General features: G+C 38.3%; 1 protein-coding gene across 2 annotated transcripts in view; it reads left to right on the top strand.

Moving 5' to 3' along the window:
* WDR72 (WD repeat domain 72) overlaps positions 1 to 15,973 on the top strand; it is a 279,358-nt gene that overhangs the window by 40,644 nt on the left and 222,741 nt on the right. Inside the window, exons 7-13 of one of the 2 annotated variants that reach the window (XM_019504240.1) lie at positions 2,067 to 2,186; positions 4,281 to 4,426; positions 4,792 to 4,888; positions 8,178 to 8,319; positions 8,906 to 9,151; positions 9,241 to 9,461; positions 11,605 to 11,800. In XM_019504240.1, the coding sequence (XP_019359785.1) occupies positions 2,067 to 2,186; positions 4,281 to 4,426; positions 4,792 to 4,888; positions 8,178 to 8,319; positions 8,906 to 9,151; positions 9,241 to 9,461; positions 11,605 to 11,800 (1,168 nt within the window). Of the gene's footprint in view, positions 1 to 2,066; positions 2,187 to 4,280; positions 4,463 to 4,791; positions 4,889 to 8,177; positions 8,320 to 8,905; positions 9,152 to 9,240; positions 9,462 to 11,604; positions 11,801 to 15,973 lie in introns of both variants that reach the window. The other variant, XM_019504239.1, reaches the window with a different exon arrangement.

Here is a 15,973-nt window from a genome sequence, read left to right as displayed (position 1 = left end):
TCTTATGTGATGACCCATTTTATGCCAAAAATTCATTATGTGAAGTAAATTCATTCTTATGTGATCAGTGTGGTGGAAGCCCACAGTTGGCTGCTTTGTGCAGTGCATTGTGGGAGTGACAAACACCAAAATATAGTCTCCTGTGTGGATCTGTGCTCCTCTCTCCTTGTCTGTGACACGTGTTTCTGTAGTTGCCATCCCCATTCTGATAGTGCCCTGTGCTTGTGTGTACTGCCTGCTGTTGGCGAGTACCAAAATTGTCTTGTAAAAGGATAGAAATGGGTCTGGGGGTCAGTACAGTTGAAGTTTTGGAACATATCCCTATTTGTTACATTGTAAAGTGGGTTTCCTTTAAACAAATTCTAGTGATGTGCCATTTTTCAGGAATGCATGCACGATATAAAGCGAGGGAAACCTGTACTTTCTCAACCTGAGGGGTGGACACTCCCCACCTTGGTAAAGTGCACTGACCATCAGAGTCCAGACTGGGGTGGGAGCACTGTCTTCTCTTGTAGAAGCTCTGCCACCACACAGCCAGGATTCATAGGACAGGAGAAAAAGAGTGAGCATAATGGTTTAGCCCAGCAATTAGAGCATTAACTTGCAAAGAAGGGTGAATCCACTATTAAATGCCCTACTCTCATGGCTGTTTCTATATTTTATCTGATGAAAATGTAACAAAATGAAAATCATTTCGCCTCTTGATGCCTCAGTCTCACCAGCTGTAAAATGGAGGTAAATGTTTACCCATCTCTACAAAACACTTTAAGAAGACAGAGTTGTTGTATGGTTAGCCAAATGGTCAAACTAGCACTATCCTTCCCTAGAGCACCCTTAGATACATTAGTATCTTATTCAGCAAATAGTAAAACAGCTTCAGATAGATGCTCATTAATTAATAGGAACAGTTCATTTAGGAGCTTCTGCTGAGTGTGATGTCACTTCAGAAAATGCCGCATTGATTCTATTGTAGAGCATCTCTCTTTGTTACAAAGTCTCACAAAAGGCAAATCTTAAAAAACAAGAGCTGCCCCACTGTTAAAATTCTAGGTCAGTCTGCAACAACTGGTCACAAATAGATGTAATGTAAGCATATGTGGGCATTGTGCTGTCCCTTTACTTTTCTGCCTGGGCTGTTCTTTAGAGGTGGGAGGGTTTGGAGTTAGTGAGAATCCAGCTGCTTCATGTGTTTAGAGAGCAGAATTCTCATTAATTTTAATTCCCTCCTGAAGCTTCAAGGCTGAGTGAGAGGATGGCATGACATCCCTGCCTGTGATGGTGATATTTTTTTGCTTTTAATTTAACAGCTAGGATTGTGTGACCATTGTAGCCCTTGTTGTAGAGGGTTGTAGTGGCATCTTACATGACAGAAAATGTTAGTTTTCATTTGTGTGATCAATAATTATTAAAAATGATTCCAAAACAATTCTAACATTTGGGTAAAGCAGATTTCACAGTAAGCCTTGGCTAGTCGCACCAAAAACATCAACAAGATTTAGTATATATATTTGCAAACAATCCATGGATTCAAAAATAGATTGATAAGAATATAAATTACCCCTAAAAGTGATGGGAAAGTATTAGTTTAGGTTAAGATCGCTTATCCAGCATACAGCTCAAATGCCTGTGCCATGGTTTGTCATAAGTATGTGTGTGGGGGAAAGAAATACTCCCTTGACTATTGTGCATCTGGTACTGTAAGCTTGTTAGCTGCTATAGCTCTTTTGGCTTTAAATGGATCAATGGTCAGTGTATCCTCACAGTGGCAGATGCTGCCCATAGACCTCTCTTGGTCCATCCCCGCTGACACTCTTTTAACTGAGAATGTGATGATAGCCACCTCCATGTCAGCCTCTCTCTTTCCCCCACAAATGTCCACCCACTGTATACTGTCCTTGAATCTTACCTACAACACAGTGTTTAGTGTAATACTTTGCATTGCAATTTGAAAGTGTTTACTTATAAAATATTTTTGATAGCTGGTGTCACTCCTAAAGAAAACAAAGCTTGAATATCCAGAAAAGTCATACTTGACTGATCTTGGTATTTTTATCTTTCATATATAGGAGAAGCAAAGTGTGTATGAAAAAGAATCCAAATCCTTGGACTGCGCAAACTGCCAAGCCATACGATTTTGCACATACACAGAAAGACTCCTATTAGTTGTGTTCTCATACTGTTGGAAGGTACAGCATTACACAAATACTATATACTTCCCATGGAAAATTGTTAACAGTCTGGTACATTTTGGAAAAGTGAACATGATTGATTTTTTCGTTATGTGTAAATAGCTTTTTTCCTCCTTAAATGAAACCGTGCTTACTAATTATTTAGTATCAGAGAAAACAGCTTGCTTTGTATCTTCACCAGTTATCTTAATTCTCTAGTTGAGATGATAAAGTATTTATCTGTTCCTTAATAGTTTAAACTAACTTGATACAGAGTCGGTTGCTTGGCAGGAGAATACTTCCAGCATACCACAGTGCTAGAGGGTTGAGAGCCTCATAGTCCTCTCTATGCTACAGTCTACAAGGAAGCAAATATATACAAATGCTGCCTAAATATGAGCAAAGAAATCAGTCTGTGAGCTCCCTTCATTCAGATAATTTTGTTCCAATAAGGTTAGTAGCCCAGATTTTGCTAATATAAGCTAGCAAAACCTAGGCAGTGAATCAATCCCGTTTGTTCATAGCTATAAGAGAAAATAAATGTATCACAGATAGAGGCATCATTATATCATTTCTAAACAGAGATTTTGTTTTTGTTGTTGTTCTTGCACTTCCAACGAAGTGATCTTTTACAACGACTGTCTGTTTTCTCCTATGTTTTTTTTATTTCTTATAGAAAAGCCCTATGTATTTAGTTAAGGCTCTGATCCAAAGCCCACTGAAGTAAATAGAAATCTTTATGTTGACCTCAGTAGGCTTTGGTTAGGGTACTATAGAAACGTATTTGAGAACCTGTAGAAGCTTAATAGAAAATAGGATGTTTGCTAAAGCTTGTTTTTATACTCTTAAAACTTGTATAGCAAGGGCTTAATTTTCTACTAAATTCTACAGGATGGTCCAGAAAATAGAAAAGTTCTCATTTTCTAGTACATTTTATTGAACTTTCTATAAGAGGTCAGATATGTACACTGCCCTGGAGGTGCATATTTATGCATTTGATACCTCATTCTCTGTTAGAGGGCAGTTGTATTGATTCAGGTAATTACTTGGTCTTTTTTCACTGTTTTTAATGAATGTATGAGTCTTAAAAAGTAGAAAGGACATTGGCACTTCTTTCCTACTAGGGGAGAAGCATGCTTGAAATATGGGGCATATTCATAAGTTATTTGGAAGTCCAAGTAATCCTTACTCTTGGATATGTACCACTTTACACCAAACACAATATGCCTTGTTGTCTGAATGAACAGCTGAAAGAAGTTCCCTTTCTGAAATCCATTCCTTCCCAAAGTTGGAATAAATGATGTAGGGTAGCTCTGAATATCAGCCAACACTCAGGCAGCATGGTCACTGTGTTTTGTATATGCAAACAATATCCTAGGCCGCTTTGGGTACACCCTATCATATTCTTTTGCAATTCCATGTGCAGAGACCTGTGGATAAGCAGGCCATGTGATTTCTTTTTTTTTCCATAAAAACTGGAAATGGGGTTGCCATCTCCTGCTGCATATTTCTGCAGAAAGGTGGCTTTATGTGTGTTCTTTCATTTGTATCTATGTGCTAGAATTTTGTCTGCGGAAAACAGCAAATTTGCGTGTGCTGCAAATGGTAGAATTTTAGGAGAACATAACAATATGAAATAAAGGTGCTGTGTGATGTTATGTAATGTGCCAGCGGAAGTACTTTTTCAGAAGTAGAAACTTCCGAACAAAGAAGCTTTGAATTACTGAACCTGGTGTAGTTACAGGCAGGATTAATTTTGTCCAATATTAACTACAATAGAAAAACAAAACAACAAATTCCTTGCCTCCTCTCAAAATGCTTAAGGGAACGTAAACCTTTTAATGTTGTTTTTTTTTTTTTTAAATTTGCTGTCTCTCCTTCCTAGAAACAGGAAGCCTTCCCCTGACCTTACAATGATTTAACACTATTGTATCACCATTGACTTTATTGGAGGTAGTCTGAATAAACACTGTAAAATCTAACTCACTGAGTGGTTTTGAGCAAGGGCTTAGGAAGTAAAACAATCTCTGCATTAGAATGGAAGGGTCATTAGGAAACGCACTATAGTGTTAATTTAGTATTAATTTATTTTTATCATTTTTTTGACTTTAGGTATATGATTATTGTGACTTTTCCCTACTCTGTACTGAATTTAGCCAGCGTGGCCAGTGCTTTGCTGGTGGTGAAGTACTAGCTGCTTATCGACTTATCATCTGGTCAGAAGATGGTCACAGTTACATCTACCAGCTGCTAAACAGGTGGGCTCAGATGGGAAATTCACACAAAAAGTACAGGTATAAGATGAACTTTAGGAGGTTTATTATAGAAAATCTCTGCATGTCGCGAATGATCAAAAACCAGAACAAAACCACTTTGGCACTAGAAGATTTACCCTGGGTTTGACAGCCCCCACTCTTTGTTTGACACAGCAGGGGATACAGGAATAAGATTAGCCATGTAGAACTTGGGCAGCTGGTGCTGTGATTTCAAAAAGAAGTCACTTGTAATTACTACTCAACAACTTTTAACTGAACTTGAGAATTTTGGATGGTACTGTTTTGCTTTAAAAAAAGATGAACTTACGCTAATATAATATAAAATTTGTTTTGTTTTATTTATGCAGTGGACTTTCAAAAAGCATATATCCTACTGATGGAAAAGTGCTCAAAGAAACTGTTTATCCTCATTTACTCTGCTCCACTGATGTGAAAGAAAATAAGGTAATGCACAATTTTTTTTTCAATGAGCTTAAAAACCTACTCTGTTTTGTTGCCATTTACCAGAATAATGTCTACCAAATTGGATATTTAAGCCATTGAGTCAAACTCAGTTGCATTCATATAATTAAGATGCCTTTATTTTAATTTTAATTTTCAATTTGGAAGAAATTCAGAAAATACAGTATGCAATGGATAGGTTCATCATTCAAATAAACTTTTTTTTCATTTTTTTCATATTCAAAATTTTTATAAAAATGATAAGGCTAGACTGTTTAGGAGATCATCTGTCCAAGGGACTCAACCCTGCAAAAGCATCAGAGTAAAGTTACTCATTTCAGTATTGAATAATCCTATTTGAAATCAGTGGAGTTACACAAACGTTTAAATGTTACCTGTATGCACAAGCATTTGGGCACCCAAACTCTGTTATTTCATTACAGAATGCATCCATCAGCAACTGAGTAATTCTGTCTTTGAACATATTGCATTATACCAGAAGTCTTATTCTGGTCTTGCAAAGACCCATGCATGTGATTAATTTCTTCCTCTGTCAGTAGTCACAGTATATAGAGACATACGTAATTCCTTGCAGGGATAGGACTAAGGTCTAAACAGTAATTTCTAAAGTTTAGGAGAGACCGTACAGATGAAGTTGAAGAAGCAGATGGATGAAGTATCCTTATACTGCCAGTTGTAAACTTGTGTCTGGATGACCTGTCACACCAATTGCAAGTTTAGTGGATACTAGCTGGACAAAGGGAGGCTCAAATGAACTCAGCTATTAGAAAGCCTGCATCTGAGTGAATGCTTTTTTTCTCTTGAACATCTCTTTGTGCGACCAAAGAGATGTGTATAAGAAGAAGACGACTAGCTGAAAGAACAGAAAATAAGTGATTGTAAGGTACAAATAAAGGATCAGTTACTATGGTCCTTACTCTTACTCTGCCAAAAAAAAATCAACAGGGATTTTGCCTGAGTAAGGATAGCAATACTGAGACCAAGGCTAAGATATATTAGTGATGTGGTTTACTTAGTAATTGTATGGTGATTTAAAAACTTATGTAGCATTTGCTGCTGCCATGGACATTAACTTTTGATTTTTTTTTTTTTAACATTTATTTAAGTAGCAGCAGAATCAGGTTATTACTCAGGCCTATGTGAGAAAAGCATATTTCATCAGTATTTCCCAGAAGAAGCACTGTCAAATATACAGGCTTGTGTGAGTTTTTATTACTTACCTCTTTTTTTTTGTTCCTTGGTAAAGGTTTTTTTAAAGCACTTTTGCAATGTCTTCCTAAGCCTGACAGATTTAATTTTCATTTGAAGAGCAGTAGCAAAAGCCATTCAGTTTAGTTTTCCCCCAAAATACTTCTGGTTTAAAATCAGATAGGATAACTGTTGAAAGATGTCAAAAGGTCAGACTTTGTCAATGAAGAGAAATAGCCAAAACACGTGGCTTAGCAAATCATTGTATCCCAGTGATGATAGAGCAGCTGATATATATTTTCCAACAAATGAATGCATTATTTTTAAAAAGTGTCCGCCACTGGTCCTATACTCAACTGTTTTGTACATTTATTCTTCTTCTTGATTTATTTATTTTTAATGATATAATTTGGTGTGACAACATTGTTTATGGGGCTATATCCTGATCTTACAAATCCTAGAGCAGAGCATAGAGTAGGACTTAAATCTTTTCACAGTTGGAACTGCATTAGAATACGCTAGGTTTCTGCGGAGCTCTCCTCATAATAACTTCGTTGCAAATATAACAGTTCCTAACATGGAAAAGTACGGTTAGATTTTTTTTTTTAAAGAAAGTCTCAAAGGTACAAATATGAGCTTGGTGCCCAATTTCTAATGATTTCCAGAAGAAGTTAGATATCTAACTATATTTTGTGCCATCGAAAATCTTTTGCTTATTGTATTGTCAACTGGGGTATTTTTATGCAGCTTAGTAGCTGAAAATATGTATACTGTAACCATGCATCACCCAAGTGCTTTATAGCCCATAGTAGCACATGGCAAAGAGTTTGAGCACTACTAGCATAGAGTATAACATCCCCTGTTTTACAATACTTACCTTGAAACTCTGCCTAAATGTGTATCGATTCCCAGCCATCGGTTAACAGAGCATATGGGTTTGAGTTATGTTTCTATCAGCATTTTAAAATAAATATTGCTAATAAAACTGAAAAAAGTAGAGGTATGCTGTTAGATAACAGTAAGAAGTCTGCTTTCTTTAAGTATTTTAACCTGTAACTCCTTGCAGGTGATGAGAATAAAGGCACATTAAATATCCATGTCAACCTATGGTGCCCAACTTTCATTATCTTATGTCATGTGACATATGGTGAATGTGCATTTATTTGGTTAGTTTTGGTACAAAGACAATTGAGGTTATTACTTCAGTGGATTTTTTTACCTAGTTCCTAGTGAAACTGCCTCCTTTCTGCCAAGCTAGCTACATGAGATGTGCAGGAAGCTGCTTTAGGATTCTCCCTGTACAGGTGAATTTATAGATCTCATTGGGTGCTATACAGGTGAATTTATAGATCTTATTGACCACCTGAAAGTGCTCTACAGCTGTGCCCTGGCAGAAGTGCATGGCAGCAGAGTACTCTAAAAGTGCCCAGTTGCATGACAAATTAACCCTCATTCCCTGAGGGTTCAGATGAAGATGCTCCAAAATGGAGCACTTTCATTAACTTCTGTCAGTCCCTGCCTGGGAGCAGGGCTGGGCTGATGCAATTCAGCTCCACCTCTGGTGCTCTCTTTAGGGAGGGAGGGAAGGGGGCACTCCAATCTCTCTTCCCCCCCCCCCCAGCAAAGTCTGGACAAACCCCAGACTGAGCTCTCTCACCCCACTCCCCCTCCTCCCATCCTGAAGAGAGCATCAGAGCTGGAAGGAGTGGGGACAGGGCTAGGGGAGACAGGCTGAAGAGATGCAGCTGGCTCCAAACTGCAGCTTGATTACCCAACCCCCCAGACTCAACAGAGAACGCCCTTTGCAGCAGCATAGACCTCCCCCCATTTGCCAACTTATCTGGTACATGGGGTAAGACAAGGTTAGGACCAGAAAGAAGAGCTGTGCTGCAATGAACCCAGCTATCACGTTGTCTTTGTGGTACCGTCAGCATTGAGTGGTCCAGGGGATGCTCTATTTCTACATAAGAATATTTTCAGATCCCTAAATATTGTAGTTTTATTTTACAGTTAGAAAATGTTTTGTCTTAACCTATTATTTTCTTACAAAAATGTTGGCTAATTTCTTATATTTTTGCAACAGAGTTTTCCTTTCATTATGGGCTTTATGAATGAAAGAAAGGAACCTTTTTATAAGATTCTTTTTGCTGGTGAAGCATCTGGAAGAATCACTATATGGCACATCCCTGATGTTCCAGTGTCAACACTTGATGGATCTCCAAAAGGTTAAGCAATTTCACATACCTTGTGCCATTTTTACAGTTTTTATAGTTTCGTAGATGTTAGGGGCTGGAAGGAACCTTACAGATCATCAGGTCCAGCCTTACTACACCTATGCAGAAAAGACATCTGGTTTTGCTACCTTAGTTATCATGAAAAAGATGATAGCCTGGAAAGTAAAGCTTATCTAACTGTTGAAGACTGAATTTGCCTGGACTGTGTAGAACTAGCACAGTGCTCTCCACACTATGATGGGTAGAACACAAAGACCATTCTTACACAGAACTGACTATATAAACAACCCCACATCAGTGTCATGGAAAAGGTTGTCAGCTGGATGTGACCCTGGCGAAGTCCTTTGTGATCTAACTGGTGTGGAGAATTTGTAGCTGCTGTTCTAAATAGTAGGATAGATTAAGGACTTGTGGTGGAGGGGAGGAAGAAGAGGGAATATGGATATCAGGTATAACTTGTTTGTTTTATTTTTATAAATTTCGTAGGAAATTTAAGTAAAAAACAATAACTGCTCTGACCTATTCTTAATTTTGAATCCCAGAAATTTAATATGACTTCCTTGATTTTTTTTGGTAGAGATCCCAGTAGCGGCAGCATGGACTCTCCAGGACAGTTTTGACAAACACCAATCTATGTCAGAAGGCATTATTGATCATCTTTGTGCATCTAAAGATGGAACTGCGAGTGCTGCAGTCATCTCATCTGTATACATGCCCAACCTTGATAAGTTGGTGTGTGGGTGTGAAGATGGGAAAATTTTCATAACACTTGCTTTACATGCCGCCAAAGCAAGACTTTTGGAAAACATTTCTTTGTTGAAACGTAAGTATGTTAAGTACGCATCATAAAAATCTAAAGACTATTTATTTTTAAAGGGGGGGAAATAATTTATCTAACATTTCTCATTTCAGATACTTTGCCTCACAAAATTCTTAAAGGCCACAGCTGCAGTGTCACTTGTTTACTTTATCCATACAGTAAATCAGTCAGATTTGATCCAAGCTGGCTGGTGTCAGGAGGCCAGGACTCTTGTGTAATTTGGTGGGACATATTTACTGAAGAAATTTTGCACCAATTTACTCTGCAAGCTGGTCCAGTAATGAACTTGTTGTTATCGCCAGAATGCTATCAGGTAAGTAATGATAAGGTAAATGATTTTTAGAAAGAAATGACATTTTATTGATAACTGTCACATTTTTTATAGTTTACTATTTTATCTTGATTTCCACTTACTAACTGTGTAATAGCTTTTTATGTGAACTCTATCTTGGCACCCAGATTCTATGTAAGTTACGTCAGTTTTGCATGATTACAGTTCCTGTGAAGTCATAAAACTAGTCATCTGGAGTGGAGAATCAAGACCTATTTTTTCAGTCATGGCATTTTTCATAGTTTTGTAGTTTCATAGTTTCTAGAGTCGGAAGGGACCTGAGCAGATCATCTAGTCCGACCCCCTGCCATGGCAGGAAGAGCACTGGGGTCAAATGACCCCAGTAAGGTGGTCATCCAACCTCCTCTTAAAAAACCCCCAGGGTGGGAGTCTGCACCACCTCACTTGGAAGCTGGTTCCAGACTCTAGCCGCCCTGACCGTGAAGTAGCGCCTCCTAATGTCCAACTTAAACCTTCCCTCCGCCAGCTTGTGACCATTGTTCCTGGTCATGACCATTGTTCCTGGTCATGACAACCAAGTTTTAATAACAGGATTGCCTATTGCACATTGGCCCTTAATTGTATATAGTAATATAATTCCAAGCTGGCTCCATTGTAGTCAATGGGATTTTAGTGGTCTAAAGCGGCTTGAGGGGAAAATTGGACCAGCAGCTGTTATTTATCAATAAGTGTGTGTTGATAGGCAGCAAATTTCTATTGGGCTTTCTAATGACTAACTCAGTGGTGCTCAGGCTTCTTGCATGGTGGGCTGGATCTGGTTGGTGTTTTCCATCCAGCACCTAGGATGGACGTGACCGGGCCCCAGCTGGCCATGTGGACAGGGGGCAGCCCAGCTCCATCAGGGAGGGAAGGTGGCATGGCTGTGTATGGGGGGGCACAGAGGGTATGGCCCAGCCCTGATCCAGGTGTGTGGGGCAGAGGGGGAGTGACTAGGCCTGAATCCAGCTGCACAGGGGGAGGGGGCCCAGCCTAGGCCCATGGGGAGAAGGGGGTGTGGCCTGCTACCAGTCTCATTGTGTTTGGGGAGGGGGTGTGGCTTTGCCCCAATCTGCCATGTGGGACTTGGGAATTTGGCAGTGGGGAGGGGTAGCAGTATTAATTGCCACTGCTCCCCTGCCACCACATTTTCCAACCTGTGGGGAGCCCCACAGGCTGGATGCCATGGCTTCTTGGGCTGGATTTGACCCATGGGCCGGAGATTGTGCATCCTGACCCTAACTAGATGTTTTACAAATGGTTGCATTCTTCTGAATCAGTGATCAACTATAGTAACATTGAAACTTTTTTCTCCTTGTGCAATTTTAGAATATAGGTTTGCTGTATGGAGCTGTACTTACATGGAAAGTCTTTAGGAATACCCTCATCTTATTGCAGTTGGAGAGGGTCAGGATTTTGTTTCCCTTTCATCTAAAAAACAGTTATGCTTTAACATTAAGTAGTCTGTAAGACCTCATAAAGGCCCATTGCACCATTTGTAAATCAGAGTTGCAGCACTATTTCTTAATGCTCTTAAAGATCTCCTGTGCTTGATTTCCAGGGGCTGAATAGAGTTTAAATATAAACTGGTCCTCTGAACAGAAGTGAGTTTTATTAGAGGGTGAATTTCTCCCTTTGTCACTAAGGATTACGTGTGGGAATAAAGTTTGTAGGATCAGACCCATATTATATCAATTTAAGTTACAACATACAGTTAACACGTTGTTACTGGAAATATGTTGCCTTTGGCTTTTGAGTATTTGATTCATATAAAATGAATAGTTATTTGAGTTAAGGTAATTCTTCATTTCTTTTATATTCAGGGGGAAAATCTTTTATTTATTATATAGGTGATCATGTATGGTGAGTGAATGCAATTCTTAGAGGCTGCAGTATACATACGTTGGACTGCATCTTTTGGTGATTAGACTTGTAGCTGATGTGTTCAGTTTTTTTGTGGAATGGGGGGCATGTAAGCTATAATACCACTTTCTAAACTGAGTCTGTTATTGGACTTATTTTTTATTTGCTTGTCTAGCATTTGGAACAGTGGGTTTCTGGTCCATCTGTGTGACAACCTACAAATAGTTGTTTTTGTTGTTAATAGAAGTTTTTGATATTTTTGCAGTTGAAAGATCACAGGATTGTGTGCTCTGTGTGCAGTGATCATTCAGTAGCACTTCTGCACCTTCAGGAGAGAATGTGTCTCTTACATGCTAGGAAGCATCTGTTTCCTGTGAAGATGATAAAATTTCACCCTGTTGAAAATCTGCTAGTTGTTGGATGTGAAGATGATTCAGTTTATATTTGGGAAATCGAAACAGGTAATATAATTTTTTTTGTTTGTTCAATCCTCACTAATTAGTTTGTTTTGCTCTATAATATCTGGTTTCACATATGTAGATTTATAAGGAATCATGGCAGTAAAACAAAAATAAATGTATTAGTTAGAAACTTTATTTTTGGCGTAAATGAGCAAGAATTAAAGTCTCCATATGATACAAGGATTGTCAATAATAAAATACTATAGCTTAAGTCAGATCCTGACAAGCAGATGATTAGCTGACATTGCAGTGCAGAGAAATGAGCCGGATATTTCTGGAAACTATAAATAAAAACATAAGTTATCTACTTTAATTATTAACAAGAGAGAAATTTACTGTCCTACCAATCTCAAATTATATCATTAAATTCTGCCTTCTTCAGCACACTCACAATCTCAGCAACCTTTTGAGTTAATTGATGATCAGTAATAATGGAAGATAATTAATTGCAAAGCTCACAAATGTGTAGTCAGGAAAACTAAAGCTGAGTATTTCAGCTTAAATTGTAAATTCCCAGGTGATTCTCTAGTGCTGATTCACAAGGATAGAAAATGTAGTTGTTTTGAACTTTAACAGGCCTAAAACTATGAAAAGTTTCAGTGTTTGAACATTATAATATAAAATATGTCTGTAATTGAGAACAACATATTTTGGAAAAATGTGCGCGATGAGTTTAGGAACCATGAAATCCATGGATTATTAATATTATGCAGTGTTAAAAATGTACTGTGCAAAACTTAAATCACAGTCTGTATAAAAATAGCTTGGTCTAAAACTACTACAGGTAGGTCAATGGCTATGCTGAATAAGGGTCTATTTTAGACAATGTCCTCTGTTCTAATGTGCAAAATACCAATATTCAATGAAGTACTTGGCAAAAAAGGAGACTGCATAAATTACACTACACAGGTTTTAGTAAGCTATTTAATACAGTTGCGTAATTAGTATAGGAACTGTCAAGTCATATGGCACTTATTTTTTGCCTTCTAGTAAATATTTTTATAAAAATATATTTATTTTATAGCTTATAAAATCTGTTGAAAACCGTAACTTACTGTGACTTTCCTGAACACTGGTATCCTATTTTTGCACAGTATTTTATCTTGATATGTTCTTGTTTTAGTTTGGTTTGCGTTTTTTTATGGAAAAAATCATCTAAACACCTTTGTTTAAAAAGAGAAAGAGGGAATTACTCTTGAAGAGCAGCATTGGCCTCAGGAGTGAAACTGTGTGCACTCTACTTATTTTTTTCTGTTCCATTATGTTGCTCTATGTGCGTATAAAACATAAAACTTTTTTGCTTACAATTTCAGTTTAGTACTACCACAGTTGAAAAAGATGTGGGGTGAAAATTATAAAACCTAAGTAGGAGTCTAAGGAAGCCCATATATGTGCTGGGGGAGGGGGCATTTTAATTAGAGTGGCTCTTGAGAGCCACTCTAATTAAAATACCACAGCATCTTGTGTATTCAGCATCTCATGTTTCAAAATGACCACGGGGGTGTTTTAACTAAGGCTCTTTTGATTAATCAAGGCTGTTCCAGTGCGTTCTAATCAGAATGCATTGAAGCATGTGCATGGGCACTAGGGCTGTATGAAGCAGGCCCTGTTCATTTCGGATGTAGATTTGTCCTGAATCGGGGACAATGATTGAATTCGTTAATTGGGATCACTGTCCCTGATTTGATTCAGCCAAATCTGAAGATTTGATGCCTTGATGTACCAGCGTGGCTTGTGAATGCTGAGATGCTGAGGCGCATGGAGCGCTCCACATGCTTGGTGGTGGTGGAAGTGGACCGGAAGTGCTTCTGGTCTGCTGCCAAGTGTGCTGGGGAGCCCCCATGCTTCTGTGGGACACCCCATGTGCCCCAGCATCTCCGTGTTCACGCTCTGCCTGCTACCTGGAGGTATGCAGAAAAAACATTTAAAGCTGTGTCTATGTCTGAATCTTTCTGAATCGATTTGGAGGGTTCCAATTCGATTTGGAGAGATTAAAGGGTCCTCTGATTCAATTCAGATTCAGAGATTCTGAATCAGGCCAAATCTTTACTGAATCGAATCAGGGACCAAAGCTTCGCACAGCCCTAATAGGCGCTGTAAGTGACTTATGGCAAATATTTTCAAAAGTGCCTTTTATATTTCTGTTTGGCTTTGCTTACGTTTTCCTCACTTCTTTCCCTGATAAATAACTGTGATCTGTAAGATTCACTCTTTTTCTTGTACATTTTGTGTGCTCTATAAGCAATCTTCGTGGCAGGACAAATTTCTCTGGGTTTTCTCAAGATAGGCAGGCACACTTACTGCACTAGTTCTCTGCACTAGGTTTTTTAAGACCTACGTATCCAGAGCCTTGTCTGTGTTGCTGTAGTTGCTGGTAGTCCTGCTTTGAGCAGGGGGCTGGATTAGATGACCTCTTGAGGTCCCTTCCAAGCCTAATTTTCTATGATTCGCCCCTATGCCTCAATCATTTCTCCTCAGCGTAGTGGGAAGAGTGTTGTAGTGTGTACCTAAATGGTTGTTGTTTTCTTCTCTGGCTCCTTATTGGTGCTTTGTTCTTTCTGCATTTTTCCTAATGACCTCATACTTGATTCTGTGCTCATTGTACCCTCGTGCCCTTCTTTGATTGGCTTCCTCAATACTTGCTTCTTTTGGTTAGCTGTTGGAAGTTTTCCACTACTGCAGTGCTTTTACCTTCCTAAATGATTTTGCCATCTTATGAGATGAAAAAGATAGCAACATATTAAGCTAATATAGATTTTTAAAAGCATATGTAGACTATGCAAACGGTTCCTTTCTGGTTCTAGAGATTTTCGATGTAGATGTGTTCTCTATTTTAAATGTAAGCGCTCTGGAATCAGTTATCTTTAAAAACTGAATGAACTTTTCAGTACATTAGCTGCATGTATATAAGCATATACACCCTGTTCTCTTCACTTTTTAATCCTCCTCTTTCCTTCGCCTTTTTAATCCTCCTATTTCCCTTTCCTTGCTATGGTATTTCTAGCTTCCATAGCACTGTTATTTGTATTCATTATTTAGCACAACAGTCCAATTACATTTTCTCAGTGTTAAATTCTAGGCAAAACTGTTCACAGCTCAGAGCTTCTGGCTCTTGGGATCTCTGTGAACCCCAAGCATTTGTAATTCTTTCACTTAAAAAATGGTAAACTCTGTAACACTAAATCAAAGACTGAAATGATGTGGCATGAAAGTATTCGTTTTTCATAAAAATAAGTTACATACTCATTACTGTGAAAAGAGGTTAATATAATGATGAAACCAGGGCTGAGTTTTTGTTTCACACGTGGCTGCTGGTACATATTTAAAAAACAAGAAAAAAAATCCATGCTGTACTAGAAGAAGCAGCACATTACTTTGACCCAGCACTACCAGAATTGCTGGTATTTTTCTATAGTCAAAAAAGAGTGAAAGCTCAGAGAAGGCATTTTCCAAGTGCTCCCTTGAATCTAAAAATGTTGAGCACCACTGTATAGATTGGGCACGTCAGTGGGGCTGAAGCTATTAGATAAAAGCACCAAAACAGTCCCACTAAAGGGCCTCATCTATACAGATCTCAGGTGAGCTGGGTCCAACTAAGGTGCTGTCTCTTCTGGGCATGTGCTGAGCGTGGCGCAGGAATGTGTTGAGTTTAAAGCTCCATTTTTTTAATATCTGCAAGCAGTTGTACATCTACTTGTACAGTGCCTGTCATTACAAAATTTACCAAAAGTGGCAGGCAAAATACTGTACTAACTTAATTTAATAACTACAGGAAAATAAGAATAGATATCTAGCATTGTGCAGTATTCAGTGGCAATGCTCACATTTTAAAAGATTACATGTTAGAAAAAATGTAACAACCTTTTTTGTTGTTCATATTCTTAAAACTCCTCTTGAAATCAGTGGGAATCTGGAGCAAGCAAGAAATGTACAAGAAAAATTTGCCGCCTTTTGCATCTTTGAAAGCATATTGTTAGAAGTAGACTACATTTCTTAAGCATAAAGTGATATAAAACTTATGGATGTATTATTCTAGAAAATGCTGACTAATCCTAAAGTATAATGTCACCTCTGAAGGACTTTATAGTTAAAGGTTTGTCAGCATTTCCTAAAGAATCTTGCTTTTGAGGATTTTAGTTCTAGACCACAGAAATTTATTTTTGAGATGAAACT

This window comes from Gavialis gangeticus, unplaced genomic scaffold, assembly GCF_001723915.1.
Source record: "Gavialis gangeticus isolate Ggan-Ray unplaced genomic scaffold, GavGan_comp1, whole genome shotgun sequence".
NCBI classification, from domain to species: domain Eukaryota; kingdom Metazoa; phylum Chordata; order Crocodylia; family Gavialidae; genus Gavialis; species Gavialis gangeticus.
Note: the sequence above shows the minus strand (reverse complement) of the source record. Positions and strands in the feature narration are given on the sequence as shown.